Source organism: Apteryx mantelli, chromosome 3 (assembly GCF_036417845.1).
Source record: "Apteryx mantelli isolate bAptMan1 chromosome 3, bAptMan1.hap1, whole genome shotgun sequence".
NCBI classification, from domain to species: Eukaryota; Metazoa; Chordata; class Aves; order Apterygiformes; family Apterygidae; genus Apteryx; species Apteryx mantelli.
The window spans coordinates 53,400,747-53,421,626 of record NC_089980.1 but is presented as its reverse complement, the minus strand read 5'-3'; the positions used below and the strand labels follow the sequence as shown (position 1 = coordinate 53,421,626).

General features: G+C 39.8%; 1 protein-coding gene across 2 annotated transcripts; it reads left to right on the top strand.

Moving 5' to 3' along the window:
- The first annotated feature begins 288 nt into the window (after positions 1-288).
- On the top strand, positions 289-20,530 carry EDARADD (EDAR associated via death domain). 2 transcript variants are annotated; one of them, XM_067293368.1, is made up of 7 exons: positions 289-351; positions 5,561-5,622; positions 6,301-6,345; positions 7,460-7,499; positions 11,314-11,402; positions 14,867-14,912; positions 17,412-20,530. In XM_067293368.1, exons 1-7 carry the CDS (start codon positions 321-323, stop codon positions 17,786-17,788), a joined length of 690 nt encoding a protein of 229 aa, XP_067149469.1. In that variant the 5' UTR covers positions 289-320; the 3' UTR covers positions 17,789-20,530. The 2 variants fall into 2 exon arrangements, with proteins under 2 accessions (XP_067149469.1, XP_067149470.1); XM_067293369.1 differs by having other exon boundaries at positions 291-351; positions 5,564-5,622.
- The last annotated feature ends 350 nt before the right edge of the window (positions 20,531-20,880 follow it).

Below are 20,880 nucleotides of genomic sequence, written 5' to 3'. Positions count from 1 at the left end.
AGTGTCTCTCGAAGAAAACGAGCGCAGCTTCTGAGCGCCGCCCTGCAGCTGCAGCGCCCGCGAGCCGCGCGGGGAGGCAGCTTGAAGCCTCGCCCGCATCCGAACCGGCCCTGCCCGCCCGCCCGTCCCTACCTGGGGGCCGCGCCAGGAAGGGGCGGCGCGGCGCGACGCGGCGGAGGGAGGGAGGGAGGGAGGAAGGAAGAGAGGGGAGGGGAGGGGAGGAGAAGAGAAGAGAGGAGGTGGCGGCGGCGGCGGCGGCGGTTCCGGGCACGTCGGCGGCGCCGCCGCTCCTCGCCCCGCGACCCGCCGCCGCCCGCCCCATGGCCGCTCCGCGGGACCCGCCGCCCCCAGGTGAGGAGGCTGCCGCCGCCGCCCCCTGCCCGCTCCTCCGCCGGGGTGGCCCGGCGAGCCTCGGGGGGGTTATTAGCTGTCCCCCCCCCCATTAAGCTTGGCAGTAATTTATCACGTGCTCCGCTGGTGCGATTTAGTGCGACTTGTCTTGTCAAGCCCGCGACGGTGTTCAGCGTATTAGTTAGGTTGTACTTGCTAACAGCGTTTCGAAAAGGCTTTATTTTTTTTTCTTTTCTTTCTTTTCTTTTTTTTTAATCCTAGACTTTAAGTGGTCAGGAAGCCAACGCTGTCTAATTTACACAGCTAATGGCCCACGAGAATTTGAGCACCTAGTATCAGGTGTGCCAGTCTGCTCAGGCAGTGATAGGTTTTGAGTATTTAACAATAAACAGAAAAATACTCAAGCACTGAAAGACTTAGTTTTAGATTTATCAAAGGACTCGTTTTTCAGAGAATTGTAATACAACTTACTCTATTTCCTCCTCATATTCAAATCTGCAACTCATGTGCCTCTGATCAAAGTACCAGTTTTTGGTTTTAATCAAAGGGTCTGTCTGTATTAACATGTGTATTGGCGTGATCCCTTTGAGCTGTACTAAGTTGTGCCATTGGTGTGAATGCCCTGCCTTGGCATGAAGCAGGTCTTAAATGCATATGGTGGAATTACATAACGAAGGTAGGCCTTATGTGCTTCACTTAAGGCCTCAGGGGTGTGTTTCAGGGAAGAGGCTGTGAGAGAGGGGAATACCGACTGCTGCACGGTGTGTGGTGAACCTCCTCCTGCCTAAAGGCCACATATTCTGAGTTCTCTGAAATGCACCTTCCAGCTTCCTTCCCATGTGAGGATGAAGGACAGATGCAGGACTGGGAATTTGAATGTGTGTGTGTGTATGTATATAAATGGGCAATGTTCAAGCCATGTTTACACCGGTAAGTGCACGGCCCTGCTTCCCCATTAGAGCAGCAGAGTTGAGCAGGGAGAAACTGTGCTGATGAGCCCAAGCCTGATGCTCCTGTCACAGCCTCGTGATACTGGCCAGGCTCAGGGAGAAGAGCCACAAGGACTCCTGGGCAGCCAGCGTGCAAGTGCTGGGCTGCTAAAAGGAGCCTTGGGAGCAGCTATTGAACCTGGGTCAATTCGCATGTGATTCCTGGCAGAAATGTGAGGAAGTAAACGTAGGCCAGTGGTGGCATGCTATCAGTTGGGAGTGTTTTGGTGGTGGTGGGGGATCCTAGAAAATGATGTTATCAAGCTGTGTGTCACAGTAACTGTGAAATCATATGGTCTGCATCATCAGTCGGATGATATTAAATATTTTTTCAGCCTTTAAACGTGCAAAACTGGATGTTTTCAGTTTGAGATAAACAGAGAACTTTCCCATCCTGCTGTTTGGAAAAGCACTTGAATCCAGCTATATGAAATGAGTTGCAGAATGTTTTGGGAGATGTGTGTGGGAAAGGGGGGGGGGCATGGCATTTTAATTGCCTTATTCACAATTAAATATTATGCCAACTATCAGTGTTCAGCAAGACCATGGTGAATCATTCACAGCTGGTACATGGAACCTTTATATTCAGGTACAAATATTCATATGCATACATGCCACCTGCAGAAAATGTTGGGAGTTGGTAGTGCTCTGCAGTGTAAAAAAACAGGGAAATTACTGCTCTTCATAAAGAACTAGAATAACAAGAGGGAAGAAATTGAGGTATAGGGAAAGAAAGATAGTCTTTAAGTAATATTTTATGAAATGAGTACTAAGCAAGAAATATGTGCAGTCACTGATTCACAGTTACTGTTTCTGTGGGAGATCTGGAAAGCAGGAGTCAATTACAGCTACCTCCCTGTGCCCCATCTCTGCTTGTGGGGTCGCTCCGGGATCTGTCAAGTCCTTGTTCCAAATAGCTGCCTACTCCAAGCTGCTCCCGCTTGTTCCGTGCTTCCCTCTGGATTGTGGAAAGTACCAATACTGCAATGTGCCTTGGCCACATGTTGGAGGTGTAATAGCAGACAGAGGATGGAGCCTTTACCATAGCTGCAGTAGCCCCCAAGACTCACTAGGGCATGGACCATTTGAGGGTCCTGCTTTTATCTACATTAAGGCTCCCCTTACAAGGGCCAAAGAAAGATTTTCTTATTATTTTTTTCACCAGGCAAGAATCTCTACAGCCATAAGGCTTCTGGAATAAACTGATGACAAGATGTCAATTATTTAATATTTCTGTTAACTAGTTGGTATGTTGCTGTATGTTGCTAAATGTTGATTTGTTGCTATTTTGCTATAAATACTTGGTCAGAGATGAATTCAGAATACATGGGAGGTGGTCAAACAGTTCTAAAGAGCTAATCAGAAGAAAAATCAAAAGTTAATTCTAACTAGATATTGAAACAAACTCTAGAGTTATTTTTGTAAGGTTAGGTATTGTGCTACTTCCATTTGACTGACTGTGGAGTTATTCAATGACATTACCTAGAAAGTCCAGCAAGTTGTTGCATATTGATACTTCTGTGGTTCAAAACAAGATTTGAAACTTCTCCTGAAGTGATAACTAATGGCAGTGATAGATTACGATCCTCAGTGGAGAGTGGCACTAAAGGGAATTGAGTTGCGTGCTTTGCCACTGGGTTTGTTGGGTCTTTGCTGATAGTGGAGAAATGGTGAAACTCGGGATCTGTGGGCTTTGAGAGTAGACAGCCTTCTGCCTCTTCTTGTCAAGGTTTTTCCCTTTGGCATGTCACCTCCAGCCTGTTCCTCCCCTAGCCCCAGTCCTGTTTCTTCCCTGCCGGTGGCTTTTCTTTGCAGCCTATTCTTTAACCTAGGTATGTCCATATTTTTGCTCATAATTTCTGCCACTCATTTTCTTAATATGCTCATGGAGAAAGCAGTATTCCTTTTTTCAAATGATCATGTGAGGCACAGAGCGTGAGACTAGTCGGTCAGCTGCATAGGAAGTTTTTGACAGCATGGGGAAATGAGCCTGTGCCTTTAGAGGGTCCAGCCCCTGGGCCATGCTTCCTCCCCCTTTCCTTTTCTCTTATCATCCCCCTCCACCCCAGAGCTCCTCAGTGTCCTTTCCAGTAGTCCTAATTTCTCCTCTCCTGACTTTTCTTACCTGGACCATCTCGCCACAATCCCAGTCTTCCTCCTCAAGCATTTCACTCTCTCTGACTCCCAGCTCTCACGCTCTCCATCCCTGATAGATCTGCCATCAGCCTTCCTGCTTGCTCGCTTCTGGTCCAGCCAGGCCCATTTTGCATCACTCAAGCCCTTGTTCAGCACTGCTGTTTCTATTTTATCAACTTCTAGTTCTGGTTTCGGGGTTTCTTTTCCTGCCAAATAGGCCAGCTCCCCTTTCTTCATCCTTGGTTCCTGGTCTCAGCTGTCTTTCCAACCCTTTTTCCCTGGCTCCCAGTATGTGCTGCTTTTATAGCTTTCCTTCACAGGGTGGGCTCTGCAATTAGCTAGTGGCGCTCTCTGCCCAAATTCCCCTTTCAGTTCCTTCGCAGCTCCCAGTTACAGTTCCCATGTGCATTCTCCATTTTTGGTCCTACTCTTTGGCAATGACTACTCTAGTTTATAGTCTTTTCTTGTATCCCACTCTGCATTTGAGTTGAGGAGTTTATGGTAGTTTTTGCTGTCTCTTGCTGTCAGGGCAGGCTTTCTTTAGGACATTCTGTTAAAACCATGTTTCTGGAGCAAGGATTTAAAACTCACCAGAAAGGTCTTCTGTTAAAATGATATGGTTTTGTTGTGCTTTGGGTTGGGTGCTCTTCTGTATATGTGTTTCCAAACTCTGTACTGCAGTGTGAATGTGCTCACCTGAAATTTCTTAGACCTCTCCCATTTAAAAACCTCTGTGGAGTCTGTGTGCGTGGGATGTGCTCAAGCCTTGTAGGACTGATCCCTCTGGCTATGTGTGACCTGCCTGGAAAACGTGTATGGTCTTCTTGCGGGTGCTAGTGCTCAGAATGATGTTTCCTATAATTTCTGCTCTGGGCAAAGAGGGGGCCAGGCACCGGCCTCCACAGCCAGGAACTGCTGCTGCTGGGGCTGCATCGGGGAACCCTGGAGCTTTTTCCATCCCTTCACGGCTACATTTTTTATTTTTAGGCCTGTTTCCTGGTACAGTGATGCTTTAGCTTGTCACTATTGTTTTGAGTTGATTTAGTAGGAGTAGGCCCAAAAGTTTTAAAAAAAAAAAAAAAAGCTAAATTTCAGTTGGTTATAATAGCGTCTGTGCAACTTCACTGCTATTTGGGCATCAGTGTTTATATTGTGAATTTTGTAATTCATTTTTGGGACTAAGTGTGTTCTAAAATGCACTGACTTCTGTATTTGGAAGATAATCACCTCATATTTATTTCTACCACCCTCTTCTGGTCGAGGCAGAAAGAGCATTTAATGCATTCTTGTGGTAAGTATGAGGACTATTAGAATGACAGTGACAAAAAAGCTAATGCTATTACATCATTTAAAATGCTTTTCATAATTTTCAAGAAAATGATACTTACCAGCAGAAGAGATCCTCCTCGTGGAAATGGCATGAAGACATGAAATTTAAGGAGGGTGCTGTGAATCCTGGCTTATGTATGAGATTTGTTTCAGATTCTCTGTAATTCTGGTCAGTGTTCAACTATTAGTTAGCCATCAGTGCAGAAGGGATGACATTTAATGACTCATCTGAAAGGGCTTTGAAGATTTGTTCTCATATCCTTTTGATGTTAATATAAGTTTATGATTCTATTGTGCAAATAATTAATGTTTAGCAGTTTGTACTGCAATGTGCTGTTTATTTTAATATTTTTTGTTGCAGTGGATATATTTACTGTTTGAATTATTGCTTTAAGGAAAAATGGAGTGCTGCTATTTGGAGAAAAGACTTATTTTTTAGCTGATTTGCTGATTTCATTCTTTATTGTTGAATTGTTTTGTGTTTTGTTTTTTTTAATTAGAATTTTCATTTAAGTCTATCTTTTATCAGCTCGGAGTTGGATTTCCTTGTTGCATGCAGTTTCTCATCTATTGGCTAGTTAGTATCCCTGACATTTTCTAGTTTGTCATATTTTCTTGTGTAAATGAAACTTGACCTAATGCATGTAATGGCTGTATAGTTGTGCTTTATCTTGATCAGACACAGAGGCAGAATATGAGTTGCTAGACAGAAATATTTTGCGGATTATAAAGTGATAAAACTTATTCATTTCCAGCAGATCACGCAGCAAAAGAGCCAGTAGAGGATACAGACCCGAGCACTCTTTCCTTAACAATGGTATGTGTCTCTGTTCTAACACACTTATAATCTTTATAGCTCTCTACAGTTATGTAATGCAGAATTGAGCTAAAACATTCAATAATGTTATTAATCCAAACCATGCATATACACACACACACACACACACACACACACACCAATTATTGTGCAACTAAAACTTAATTTACTAACCTTCCACAATTAACTTGGAAATAAAATTGTTGATAGGTACTGAATTGGATGTTATCAACTAAGCCATGGGTTAGACAGGAAGGAAGCATTGTTACAGTATTTTTTATGGTGCCTTTGATTTATATATCAACAATATGTTTACTTGACAAATTATTTTCTACTATAGGAATAGGCCCATCTAGCTAATTATTTACTCTTTCACCACTGTATTTTTTTTTTAATATATATATAATAAAATAATTAGAGGAAAGACTGGCACTGAGATTCTTCTGTCTGTATGGGTTGGAGGGATAAGAAAACCAACTTAAAACAGAACTTAAAATGTCAATTGTATTCAGTTGTTATTCCTTCCTGTACCTATTTTCTCTGATGAGATAAGGTGATAGAAAGATGTGACCAAAAACAAGTGCCTTACAAAAGACACAGGGTGAACCTAGTGAGAGAACAAACGGGGTTCTCCTGGGCTTGCTGGCACACCCTTTACAACAAGTTTTTGTGTCTTAGGATACTAAGCATGCCAGTCTTCTGCTGAGACAAGACGTGTATCAGGTAAATGGAATATAACATTCTGTGAAGTCTTTTAAGAGTTTTTATTTTTAATGTTGCTATGGATTGTTTACTATAGAGGAAAATAACAGTGTTGTGTAGCCCAGGGAAGACTGTTGTCTAATGTAGTTATGTAAATAGATTAAAATACGTTGGTTTATTTTATGGATGGCAAGTGAGCAAGCTATTGCTTTCCACTGATGTTTTCTTCCCATTCTGAAGTTTTGCGAAAAGGAGTCAGCAAAAAAACTTAGAAAATGTGATAAGTCCTTTAAATACTGATCTTCTCTGGGATCTGTTATTACAGCCTGTGTACACGCATTTGTGTTAGCAGGCTGTAATAAAAGGTAGAGACTTTTGTGACTGTTTTTGTGGATTGACTAAACTAAAAACCGTGCTCTTGCTAAGGGGAGCTTTTAAAAGGTGGAGAAAAGTTTCTGTGCCTGTTTAAGACAAATGAAATTTCACCTGCCCCCACACACAGCAAATTAAGAGATCTTTAGTCTGTTTGGCTAAGAGCTTCTATAAAAGCCTCTCTTACTTTTACATAAGGGTAGGAGTCATAGGGAAGGAGGTGGATGTTTAGGTCTAATAGCAAGTTATAACACGGATGCCTGGAAATCAGCAGCTATCTCCTTAAACTCAGTAATAATAGTTTTCTTTTGCATCTTAATCAGCTTTTTAATTTCAAAGCAGAAAGGAAAATATTTTTTTTCCTTCAGTGCAGTAACATTTTAATAAAGCTTTATCTTTGTTAAAAGAGCTTTTGAAATCATCTTTGTTCCTCTTGATATGCATTACCTTTTCTAGATTGGTATCTTGCTAGTTAAATGCAAAACTTCTTTCCCAATTTCTCTGCTTCCCCACCAAACTGTTATAACGTAGTAAAGCAGCAAGCCATATTACTTTTGGATTTTAAGTGATCTGCTGATCAGCAGTGTTAGTAGTGTCTCACTTCCCACATAAGAAGCGCATTGCTATGTATATGATTGTAGACAGATCAACTAGTAGCAATTTAAAAGATATAACTATAATTATGCAGATTTTGTGCACTCTTTCTCCAGCACAATTACACTGAAAATAACAAAAATCTGTGTGTCTTTCCTTTCTGTGACAGACTGAAAAATACCCTGTCCAAGATACAGGAGTCCCTAAAGGTAAGTAGTGTGAATTCTGTGTATTAGTTCAGGTGTTGTAGATCTGTGTTGTTACATGCAAAGCTGTTGGTGTTATCCAACAGATTGAAATACTTCCCCCCTTCCCCCCCCCCCCCCAGGTGTTTGTTTTTTAAATGTAGTGTCTGTATTTTATGGTCAGTTTGGTATACATAACTTTTGAAATTTCCTGACAAAGTTTAGTTTTGGTCCAAAAATCATGACTAGCTATCATCAGAAGATCTTGCTTCTCACCTTGGAAGGAAAATATGGTGCTGCCATCAAAAAAAAGAGTTCAGAGAATTGATGTTAGAGACACAATAATGTTAAAAGGTGGCTTTGAAGAGGTTACCAGTGCCTTCAGGTTATCAGAAATATAATCCAGAAATACCTTCCAGGTCTCTTGCCTCTGATCGCATTCCCGGCCCTATAACTAGTTAACTCTTCATGCTGTCTCTTACTTTGGGCAGATATTAATACCATTTCCTTAGGCACTTAAGGTAGGTACTTTTTGTGCAAGTTCCTGCCTCTCCTCACTGGAAGTGGAGCGAGTGCAGGTTCTGTATTACACTGAAGCTGAGTTGGGTAGTGTGCATATCCCCTTTACGGTTTCCTTGACTGTGGGGTGGGTTTTTTGGCATCCCAGACTTCGCTGTTGGCTTTTGCCCAGGGGACGCACTGGTAGGGTCTCAGGTGGGGCACGCTCTGCAGGGAGGGTGTTCTGCACCCTGTGCCGCACTGTGAGTCTGCGAGGGGGAGAGATGCGGGAAACCAGGCAGAAGCTAGTCAGGAGGGGAACTTTTGTTGAGGATAGTGGGCAATATAACACTGGAGTTAAAAGTTAAAGGGTTATTCGTGGGGCTTGAGGGAGCCAGCCACAGAAAATAAGCATATTCTCAGAAACACTGCTCAGTAGAGAAGTAGAACTAATTTAAAATCATAAGCTAACTTCTGTTTATTTGCAGGCAGATGGTTTGTTCCTTCACAACTGTTTACTAACACTAAAGAAATTTTTCTGTAGCCTTTTTTCTGTCCTATTTTTTTTTCTTTCACCCATGACACTAGGTCCCCCTCAAAATGGATTAGATAATTCCTAACTAGTTAATACTTTCAAAGTCTTGAAATCTGACATTACATGTTTTAAGTATATTTGTCGCACTGTCACGCTATGAAGGTTCGATAGCAAAAACTGAGACAGTAATATAATAATAATAAAAAAGATGTTTATTTCCTCACACAAGTTCTTGGATTAGTAACATCCATTAAAATAATGCGATTACTAATTTAGAAAGGATAACACAAAACCATCAGTTACTAATTTAGAAAGGATAACCTGAAACCATCAATTACTGCACTATTAATTGGAAGGACTGCTTATCCCTACTTGAAAGCTTTCTTGTTCACTCTCCTAGTGAGAGGGCTCTCGACCTCGAGGAGTTACCTTACCCCAGCGTCCCAGGAAAAGGGGAGGGGGGGGATACTCACGGTCCAGCCGGAGAGGATGGTCAGGTCATGTTCCCGTCCCTGCTCAAACTCTCCTAGCTGCCAAGTCTCTTTTTATACGGCTGGGGCTCTGGGCAAACACTGCTTTTGCTGACTTTTGCGAGTTTCACAATCACAGGACTGTCTGTTTGCCTGCTGGGAGGACCCTGCTGGCGAGGCAAGACCCCAACACCTCCGTATTGCTTCTTCCCTCCGTGGGGGTCCGTGCGGATTCCAGGTGGCAGACTCCTTCGGTCTTGTTAATGCTGCCATTCCGCAGCCTTCCGCATATCAGTCCTTGCGCATATCGGTTGGTGGACGATTTTAGTCCTGTGAAGTCCTCTGTTCAGCAGCTTTGCGCACATCAGCTCTTGTGCTATCAGTTCTTCTGCATATCAATTGACAAACTTCAGTCCTGTTAACTCTTCACTCGCCCATCAATATTTAATTGAAAAAGCAAAGCTGAGAGGAAGTGGAAATTTCAGCACTTTCTGTAGAAAGGAAGCAGACTTGTTTTTTTTTTAATTTTAGTTTCTGCTTCCTCTTGCTATGTGTAAAAAGATGTAAGTACTAATATAGCTTAGCATTTCCTCTTTAGAATAGGAAGTGATGCAAATACTTCTTAATGTTCTGTTCATTTTTGGAATTTCTTTTTTCTTTTTTTTTTCCTGGACATGATTTTTAGAAGTATTTCTTTCCCTGCTGTACGTTTTGAAACTTTGAATCAGTCCTAGACAGTTCCTTAGAGGATGCCCTTTCAGTGTGCTCAATAAGAATTAATTTTTGTTTTTATAAAAATACAGACTTCTCAATATGAATCTGGGAGCTAAAAAATGTTACAGATATGCAGGCCTGTTTCTATATTATACAATTTGTTTGCTTCAGATTTAACGTTTGAATAAAAAGTACATAGGCTTTTTTTTTTTTTAGTCAGTTAGTTAATGGACCATTTTAGGACCTATCTTATTAAAGTTCTCAGCACCCTCTACTGATTCTGAATTAAAGCTGAGTTGAGGGAACTTTTCATCTTTCAGGATTAGGCTTAATGTTTATTTCATGTTTTGATTATACAGTAGTTCTCCTTTCTGTCAAATATAGAACAAACTTGACATGCAGTATTTCCACATGAATTAAATGGAGTTTTGATAACCATGTTCTGCATTTTCAGACAGATTTCTTTTGGTCTCTGGGAGGGGGGGAGTAGGGAAACACCTTCAATAAACATTTACAACTGTTGGTGATGGAACACTATTTGGCTTTATTTCAACAGTCTTATAGAAAAAGAAAAAGAGGAAAATCATTATTTATTTTTTTTCCTGCAAGTGTAAGAATGAATTATGTGAATCAGATCAATTCCTTGAGTGAGATAAGAAATATGTCTCCTTTTTGTTATCTGACGATTCATAAAGATGATAGCTGTTTTTTAATGAGATTTTATTGCTAAATGAACAAACAGCAAGTAGTAATGTACTGATACTACAGAGGCACTCACCATCAGGGAGTCTTCTGGTGTGTGTGCGGAATATAACCTCTGTTAAGCTGCCCTTCATGTTTCATCAGCACTTGACTCATGGGATTTAAGCAAATGGTTTGCTAACAGAGACCTTATTAATCATGCAGAATGAAATTTGTTTGCACAAGGTTCACAAGAGGCTTATGCATTGTTTATACACCATTTTGAGAGCTGAAGTTAGGCTTGAAAGGTGAACAGAGTTTGTGCTGTTTCTCTGTACTGGGGAGTTGTTGCCCTTTTCAATGGACGCCCAAGGCAGGGGGTAAACACAGTGTTTGAAATGGATTATTTCAGTGCTTCAGAACCCCCCTGCGTAATAGAGAGAAATAAGATGGTGAGCCTAATTCACAAAGGGGCAGAAGTAAAAATATACACTTGTATAGTACATATTTCAATAATGATCTTTATAAGTGTGATGAAAAAAGCAAAGCAAAAGGAGGGTTATATTGACTTGTGACATTTTTTTTCCAGCCTATTTTGATTGTATTGGTTTGGTTAATATTCTCTTGGTTCTACTCCCGGTCAGCTTTATGAAAGAACGTGACTCTTCCATCAAAAAATGTGTAGCAGTTGTTTTTTAAACAATGGCTACAATAATATTTGATTTCTGCAAGAATTATTTTTCTTTGTACAGTCATGTTCTGCGTGATTTTTACAGTTGCTGCCAGTTTAATGCTTTGGGTTTTTTTTAATCCAGTATTTCCTAGTGACCGATATGGAGTTAAATGTTGTGTGTTAGACATGGGTGAGGTATGTTTGAGAGCCTTACTATTTAAATTTGTATTTGAATGGGAGACCAATGTCTCCCAATTTTTGTCTCAGATGATGAATACCTAACAGATCAAGTTACGTTGGAAATTGCCTCTGTGAACATCAAGACTCTTGCATCAGATTCTGGCCTAGTTCAACAGGTAAGGAAAATTTATATCTGAATTTAAGCTAAGATCTCTTCAAACTGATTCAAGAGAGCAAGGAATTTTTCAGTAAAATAGACCAGAAATAGCCTCATTTTTCAGGGTTCAGTGAAGTGAGCTCCTGTGGAGAAAAGCAAAGCAAAGGTTATATAATCCTGAACATTTGCTTTGTAGTTTAAATAGGTTTTGATTGATGCACAGAGGCTCTGAAGAAGAGCTGCCACTGGGGTGAGGCTTTGGCATGCATGTTCTCCCTTTTTCTGGCTGAAAGTAGAGCTGGGACAGAGAATAAGTAATGGAGTGAGGAATCCTGGGGTTTGGCCTCCTTGTGTTTTGCCTTAGGAAGCTGTTTGTTCTGCTTTGATTTTTGGGACCCTGCTCTTCCTGTAGTGGAAATGCTCTCTGTTGGTTGTGAAGTCTCACTTTGCCACAGGGTGGGCAATGCTGAGTGATCCCCATGCATCATGGTTGCCATCTTTCAGACAAGTGTTACTTGCCAAATTTATTGATTCTCTTTGGGTTGAGCAGAAAACTCGGAGAAGAGAAATGAGCATTGTCCAGTGAAAAGAATGAAATGGAGTTCTTTATGCCAGAGTCCCATCTGTATTTTACCAGAAACGAACATGTGGGTTTAATATGCATTTTATAGGTGATGGAGGTAACCTTCTTATCATTCTCATCATCAAGAAGAAAGCATTTGTTGTCAGATCATGCCTCTTTTGCTGAAATTGTTATGATGGAGTGACTATACAGATATTTCAGTGTATTAGGGCGTTAATTGGTCTAAAGACCTGGAAAATATTCTGCTTATCTTCAGTCTGTGCATAGGTTTATAGCTTTGATTAATTTTGTAGAACTTGGCTTGATTTTAATTGTAGGCAAAAAATACTCTTGTTTAATAGCTGCATTTTATGGGCACTAACAGTGCATTGCATTATTGCAATTACATTACAAGAAAATGATCTTGAATACGCCTGAGTGCATCTGAGTTGATAAAAGTGGATAATAACCAATGGGTAAAATACCAGTTTTGGAAGATGATGAATGGCACAGATAAGTATGCTTTTTTTTTTTTCCTGTGTACTTCTTCTTGCAGTACTAGCCACTCCTGTTGTTTTTATCACAAGACATGTGTATAATGACATTTCTTAAAGGCACTTGCATATTAGCTTTCATAATATGGTTCTAAGTTCCATGACTTCAGTAAGTCTGGAAGATGTTACTGAAGTGCAGCACAGCAACTTAGCTATTGCAAACCAAACGAAAAATACCTAGTTTTCTCCCATTTTTCTTTGGTTGGTTGATTTTATTTCTCTTTAAACAGATTTCTGGAGAGAGGATTTAAAATGTCCTGGCATTTTTTCAGTGCCTGGGTCAGCAATAGTGCAAATACTGCATATTAACTCCATGTAGTTGTGGACCAAGGGAAAGAGCTGATTTTTTTTGTTTATTTGTAGCATATTTTAATCACTGTCCTTAGGCATAGTTAACCAAGAACGCGTTGAGCTGTGATGGGCAGCTGCTCTTCCAATATGTTACCTCTTGGGGGATTTGCTCCTCAGGACTTAATACTCCTCCCTTTTAAGAATTTAGTGGAAATGGAAACAATGACTATAATCAGGATTTTCAGATTTATTTTTTCTTAAACTTAGGATGCTCATATGGCAAGAATGTCAAGTTTGTAAGTTAAAAAGCTCTGTCCAGAGAAAGCTTATCCGGTGCCAGTGGAAAAGCAAACTACTAGAAGATAAAGGCAAGGGTTATCCTGTTGAAAGGTGGCATGTTCAGTATTCAACCTCTCTTGAGCAGAGACCAGTCATTGCGAGAAGAATTGATGTTGCATGTGTGATCCTGCAGTTTTCAGGGAAGAGAGAAATAGCACGCAAATTTTACCATTCCTGACAGGCTTTAATTTTGGAGATACTTCACCACGTTACCTGAAACTGCCTATAAACTGCTTGTAGTGGATTTCTTAGTACAGAAGGTGTAGATAGGAATAGAGTATCTTATTACACTGTATTGTTACACAGTTGGCTCATGTTTGCATGAACAGCCTCCAAGATGCTAAGAGGCATACTATGATAGTTTTGGAAGAATGATGCAATACTAAAATCAACAATGCTTTATTGCAGTTATCTAAGGGGAAAATCCCCTTCTGCTTTCATCTTTAAATCCTCAATAGAAGAAAGCTATTTCACCTGGCTCCACACCCGCAGTTGAAGTTAAAGTAAGGGCAGCTGCAGTTTCCCGCAGTTCTAGGATCAAGGTGCTGTCCTTCCAGTTTTTAGGTGTTCCTCTCCAAATAGTGGTAGAATTGAAATGTTACAACCTGTGTTGTAGTCTCAAGCTGCTAAGTAATTTCATTATGGTTTAATTAGCAGGCAAAAAGTCACTGAGGGAATGGTTACTTCAAACAGGAGTGTTAGATGTGAGCCAGCAGAAATGTTCAAGTCCGGCCATTGTCTAGAAATGCTTCCTATGTATGTAAAGAAGCCTGTAAAAAGCTCCTCCGCTTTAACTAGATCAGTGAAACAGTCCATTACTCTTTCATGTTACAGGTAAAGTTCTTGGGGGTCTCATTATAAAACACTTTAAAATCTTTTAAATCAAATTGTGTGAATTGTTGAACAGCTTTGTACATACTTTATAAATAAAAATCTTAAAGAAACTGTTTTTCATGCTTACAGTATGAGCTGTTGACTCATAGTTGTGGTTCAGCAGCAGTGTTTCATGACTGTGTACTGGGAGGTCACCCTGTAATAATTGATAAGTGCCCAGACTATCATTTTTCAAACAGTGAGTACTGCAGTCAGTGTTGAATTAACACCAATCAAATAAGGAAGATTAAAAAAACATGAAAAATGTGGGGAAGTGGAAGGAGGGAGTAAGAGCAAATTACTCCAAAGATGTAACTCCATAGCATGTCACTAATAGGGATAACATTGTTCAGTAGATACAACCAAAATGGCAGGTTTGTGGTAACTTAAACAAGGCTTATTTTAGAGCAAAAATGAGCTTAAAGTCTGGAGGTATTTTCATTACATGCTTTGCTGGCATGGATTCCTCAGGAAGCAGCCCCAAGGTTAAAGGACCTGAGACTTCTGCTATATTCACTGGAGAAGCATGAGTATGTGTACTTCTTTTTTTCTGTTAATTTCTTAATTTCTGTTTCTAAATAAGTTTATATATAATGGTAACTAGTGAGAGTGTAAATAATAGGTTAGTGCTAACTGCTTGAAGCACTAGTGCCATTCTGTCATAGGAGTAGCCAAAACACAAAAATGCTGCCTAAAAAGACTGCAGATTGTTGGTAATTTCTCATAGCAGATATGTTCCCTGTCTGACTTTACAAGCAGCTGAAGATTCTTCTAAGTAATCCTCTGTCACTTGTAAATTAGACAAATAGTTACTCTGATGTTTGAATATTTTGTTTTGATTTGTATTTATTTTCTGCTTTTTAGCCAGAAGAAAAAGACTCGCAAAATCATACTGGTGAATCACTTTCAGGTAATAAGTCAGCTTTACTATTCTATGTATTTTATTCCTAGATTTTCTTTGAAAGTGCTTTATTTAAAAACTGCTTTTTGCCATTACCTAGAACTGCCTGGATAATCAATGCTTGTGAAGCTCATTTCATTGCCAAGACATGGTCTATATCTGCTCATCAGGGCCACTTAGAGCTAGCCCTTTGTTCTAAATCGATAATGCAGATCATGCAAAAGACATGTAGACTGTCCGAATACATCTAGTACATCCACCTTTGAAAAAAATCTGTAAACAGGAATCTGTAGAAAATAGAGGCTGGCAGTAGGCAGTGTGGGCTTATCCCATATGGTACAAACTCAGCAGGGGAATGGCTGATATAGAACCCGATTAATCCAACAGTGAACAACTGAGAATTTCCTCTTAATGAAGAAGTTTGTCCTATCATGTAACATTAGAACCATGCAATTAGGTGGGTAGGTCATCATTTTGCTCATCAGTATCTAACACAGGGCACCTTAGAAAAGCAGGATTCTTTATAATGCTTTTGATAGTCTGCACATGGTATAGGACAAGAAGCAGGCTGGTTTAGTTTTGTTTACCTATAATTGTGCCCTATGTTTTCTTTACCCCCTCTTCCCTGCTTTTATTGGAGGATAAAACACTGGCACCCTTGCAAAGCAAAATAAGATGAAATTCAGATAGGGTGCTCTCCTGCCCTTTGAGCTCATGCAGAACTTTGACTGGATTAGACTCATTTTGCCTTGTTTGTGTAACTAAATCCTGGTATGACTAAAGCAAACAATTTTTCTTTCTCACTTCAGCAAGAGCTCAGGGTGCACAAGAAGAGCAGAATAGCTAATATATACCTTACTTTAAAGAACAGCTGCAAGGCCTGTGGAATACCTGAGAGCAGAGACGTCACCAGAACATGTTTTTCTTTTAATAGGGAATCTAAGCATTCATATAAAGTTATGTGTCTGCAGCAGTGTTGTAGCTGCATGTCCTAACTTGTTGAAAAGCTCAGAAGTTGTCTTTAGCCTGCTAAAAAAGCAAGCTGATGAGCAACATTACAAAAATAACAATAGCCTGTTCTTCCCCTAGAAATTAAACCCGGAATGCACACAAAAGCTACAGCCAGCTGAGTTGCTTTCATAAGGACTAATATTCAGAGTAAAAAAGTCGGTATCTGAAGGTCTTTCTGGAATTTTCACACAATCTGACAGTAACCTTAACAGATGCTGTTATTTGTAGGAAAGGGTGGCATTGACTGATTTGGCCTTTCCCAGAGCTATAGTTCAAGTCTCTTACACCAGCGCTGATCCAGCACTTGTAAATTGTGCATCACTGTTTCCTGTTGTTGATTTTTAATCAATACTGTGATTAATGCAGTTCTGTTCTTGCAATGTCCCTTTTTCAAAGAGTTTCATTCCAAGTAGGAGCAGTTACTTAGCTGTACAATGAGGCTGCAGGGCAGAAGTTGTGTAAAGTGCTTCTAGGCTATGTTTGTTATCTACTGTTCTTTGGACATGTCAGACGCTCCCTTCCTTCATAAAGGGGCTGGTTGAGGTCATGTCTGCAGCCAAAACGTTGAAACAGTACCCTAGACTACTGTAATGTTAAAGGCCTTACTTTTTAATCAGAAACAGAACTAGAACTGGTTTCTACATACTTTTACAGGTTATTAATATATAATATAGTCTGATAGCACTGCACTGTGAAGAGCAGTGGGAAGATATTTTGTTGTGTGTGGGAGACCTCCAAATGGCAAGTTCTGATATCTAATGCAAATTTTAGAACATATCACCACCTACTTCCAGCAGTGTGGTATTCTTATTTTTCTCTGACATGGAGGAGTGTGTATTTTGTTTCTTTCCATAACATGCATTTAAAGTAGGCTTCTTAGATAGAACAGGGACAACTTCTTTTGTAAGAACCTTTAAAAACACAGGAACACTTTAATTTCATCATCATTTAAAGTACTAGATGTTAGCTGTGTTTGCAGCTGTCAGCAGATATACTCCTGGTGCAAATCTCTCTCTCTTTTTTTTTTTTTTTTTTTTTTTTGTAAAGGCAGCAGCTCAGGAGTGTGAAGCCTTTGCCTTTATCCTACAACATGTCTGTAGGAGATTTTAATACAAGTCCCTTCACATAATGTTGGTGGTGGCATAAGCAAATTATGGCAGTTTCCAGGAAGAAAGGTAGTTCCCAAACACAGACACAGGAATATTCTAGCTCACACAGTGGTACAAGTAACATGCCTTTTTTATAAATGGATAAATAATTTTCAAATTATTGTCCTTTTGATTATAGACCTTGGACACAGTCAAGAGAAGTCTTGGAAAGTTAATTTCATGAGTAATTCACATTGGAACATGAATTTGAAAACATCAATATTCTGACTGTTTCAGAAATGGTTCCCAGAAACGTGATATTCTTCAACCCTTTGCGCTTTTAACTTCTTGTTCATGGTGAAACCACAGTAACTCCTAACTTCTCCCCATGTAATGGTTCTAATTGCAGATCTCAAGAAAGCCTGTAAGGAAAATGGCACCTGCTCCTTGTGCTTATTTCGCGCACCGACCATCAGTGACATGCTCAATGATGAGGACTTGTTGTACACTGTGAGGCTAAAGCTGGATCCCTGTCACCCAACAGTGAAAAACTGGAGAAATTTAGCAAGCAAATGGGGGATGACTTATGATGAATTGTGTTTCCTTGAACAGAAGCCACAGAGTCCCACCTTGGAGTTCTTGCTACGCAATAGTGACAGGACTGTGGAGCAGCTGATTGAGCTCTGTAAATTTTATAAGAGGATTGATGTCGTGAAAGTGCTACTGAAATGGGTGGAGGAAGAATGGCCCAAGAGAGGGAACAGAACTTACCAGAATGACTTCTAGGTCAAAAAAACCTGTTAGTCTGTATTGGTTAAAAGTTGGGACTAGGTGCCACTAGTAGATGGGAAGCTTCCCTTTGCTAGAGAAAGAGCCTCTACCAACAGTTCGTATACTGTGTAAACTTTATGTACTGTATACACATATATATGCTATCTGCCCTCAGGGTTGCAAAGATAACCTTCCCAAAGTAAGCTGAATAACGCAGGTTGTATTCTTGAGTCTACAAACACCTTCAGTTTTTTTGCTGCTGTTTGTAGGCTTCCTAAGCAGAAGAGGAATGAAAAAGCCAGACCACTAATTTTACTGCAGCAGTTGTGAACCAAGTCAGTTGTGTGCTGCTACTATTAGGAAAGCCATGATAAAGAGGTGAGTCTCTTGGCCTTGCTGGCAGCCCTTCCACAGTTTTTTACATCTTCTACCTAGTACAAGATGAGTTTTTTTCTTTTCTTTCTTTCTTTTAAGGAAGCTTTATGACACTGGTTTTGGCATAGGAACACCTGTGTGTTCCAAGCAGCAGTTTGGATTTGCATGTTCCAATTAATTTAAAGTTTGAACATCATTTTCAGGAAAACTAAGTTCTGGTTCTCTTTTATAAACAAAAAGAGACATTAAGCAAAGTAATTGCATAGTTTCACATCATTAGGACATATATTTGCTACAAAAGAAATCATGCAGTTCAGAGAGGCTTCCCAGCCCATAACCATTGGGGACAAAAAAGCAATGTTAAAGCAAAAATGCTTTAGACTTAAAATTAGTTTCCAAAGTTTTGAAGAAAATGCTCACGCTGGGTGTTATCTGTCTATCTCAAATGCCTCTCACTTTGCAGTGGGAGTAGACAGCTAATGCCTTACCCAAAGTATATCCTTAGAACTGACTATAACTTTCCTGTTTACAAGCTGTGGTTTTCTTCAAGAGAACACAACACAGTCCTGTGGGCTGACATACTTTCTGTCCCACACAGGAGTAGTTGCACACATGTATGGAATTAACACAAGTTTATGTATTGATTAAAGCCACTGTAATGGGAATTCACCTACAGTCCTGGTGGATTGTTCTTAAAGCGCTTAATGGTAGTTTAGACTGACATTTCCCAAAGGATTATGTCACTTTGGTACTCTGAATTATATTGTTTACATTTAAAATATTTTTAGAAATTGGTCTTTTTTGTACCATTCTACTGAGTTCTAATGTTTAAAAAGCTCTTGAAAAATCAGTAATATAGTGGGCTGTATAAAGTACTTATTGCTATAATGCCATAAGAATAAGAAATGTTGTGACCTAAAAATACTTTGGTTGCTACCCTTACTAAAGTATCTTGGACAATGCTAATATGTACATAGGTGTATATACCAAAGCAGTGGACCGTATGCCAAGATGTGGGACAAACTAGAATGGGATACAGGTTGATACACTGTTTACTTTCCTCAAGTAGAAATGACTAATTAAGAATTAGTAGCAAAGCTAATGGAAGTCAAAGTAGGGTTGTATACAGAGTTCCTTACTGTAAGCAAATGAGAAGGGACCTCTAGTCATACTGTACTATAGATATTGTGGGGAGTAGTTACAGAGTAGCTGGAAGTAAAGACTAATATTTTCAATGTCAGGCACTAGTTCTGGGGGTGACATAAATTATCTTTACTGCAATTACTTCAAGACGTTGAAGATTTTTTTTCAAGGTGAGAAAAGACCTAAATTTGAGGGGGGGGGGGGTTGTTTGTTTGTTTGTTTTTTTAAGCATGTGAAAGACTGGAATTTTCATTAACTTTTTTTTAATTATTACTCAAAAAAGCTGCCACACTTTAGAACAGTATGTTTTTTTAGCCATATTTTTAAGTGTAAATTGCACTGCTATATCTCACAGGGGCTGCAGTTCAGATGTTTCATGTTCCTCTCTTGGCAGCAGGGGTCTCCTGATAGAAGCCTATCAACTCTCACTTTTGCAAATAATCTTCTCGTTTTGGTTAGGAGTTCTGGAATCAGCTTTGAGGATAACTGCTCTGGCTGGGCTGCCTGCTATTTCCAGTACCTACAGAGGCATCCAGTGCATATGTGCAAATAGCTAGTCCAAGCTGATGCCCATACTTTGGGCCTACCATATGCATGATTTAGGGTGATGTGTCTGTTAAGTTGCTCTGCTTAGGGATGAGTGTTGGCAGGTGTGCCAACAGCTTTTCTCTCCCACAGCATACCTCAACTATATGCATGTGGTACAATTTGCTCTGCTGTAGTAGATCCTGTCCAGCAGGGAGTCTGACTGGAGCCCTCACATAAGGACTCACAATGGGAACATGAAATGATGCAGTGGCATTTCTGAATCAAGAAAAAGTTTAACTGAAATCTGCCCCTTTTCCTGTTTTCTGGCTAAAATCTGTAGTATTTTGAGGAGACCCCATCATCTAGTGAAAATGAGTTCTGATTCCCTGTAGCTCTTGAAAAATCAATATAAGCTGCAAGGATTCATCTGCTGCTTCTGAGAGTTCATATGTGGATTCTGTGTAAATTCAGCACCGAATGTTGAAAATGTTAGCTTTAAACTTCATTACACACTGGATTGTTCATTAGTATACTTGAAACGATCTTAATTTCTTTTCCCTTTTGTATGGCATGAATTGAGATGTACACTTTTTTTTAGTTTTATATCTATTTACAAGGTACTGGGTCTGAGTGTCCAGTTTAAGTGTTATTATATCTCCTGTCGTAATGTATACTTTATTTAGAAGAAATATAGATTGTCAATTTTTTTTTTATTGTGTTTGTTTTCATTTCTTATGTCTAGGAAAACAGCTGTTTTTCCTTCCCTCCAGTCATGATTTTTTTTGGAAGCCCTGAACTATCAACTAGATGTGCTGTGCAAAAACATCCTACATATGAGATGTATCACTTCTTAAACCACCTATGTTTGCAACAGATACATCACTACAGTATGATGTAAGATGCACCTTTTTCTTTCCCATGTGAAAGATGAGTTAATTATAAGATGATGAACAAGGATGTTTGCAGAGCTACTAACTAGAAAGGTGTGAAATCTCCACTGGGTGAACTCTTCCTGAATTAATAACTAATCTGATAACAAAGGTTAGAGAATCAAGTGGACA

What these genes read in the sequence shown, in the direction of transcription:
- EDARADD (XM_067293368.1), top strand. Translation starts at nt 321, where the DNA reads ATGGCCGCTCCGCGGGACCCGCCGCCCCCAG. An exon ending in GCACTCTTTCCTTAACAATG is followed by an intron (nt 5,623 to 6,300) that starts GTATGTGTCTCT and finishes TTTGTGTCTTAG; the next exon opens with GATACTAAGCATGCCAGTCT. An exon ending in TACTGGTGAATCACTTTCAG is followed by an intron (nt 14,913 to 17,411) that starts GTAATAAGTCAG and finishes TTCTAATTGCAG; the next exon opens with ATCTCAAGAAAGCCTGTAAG.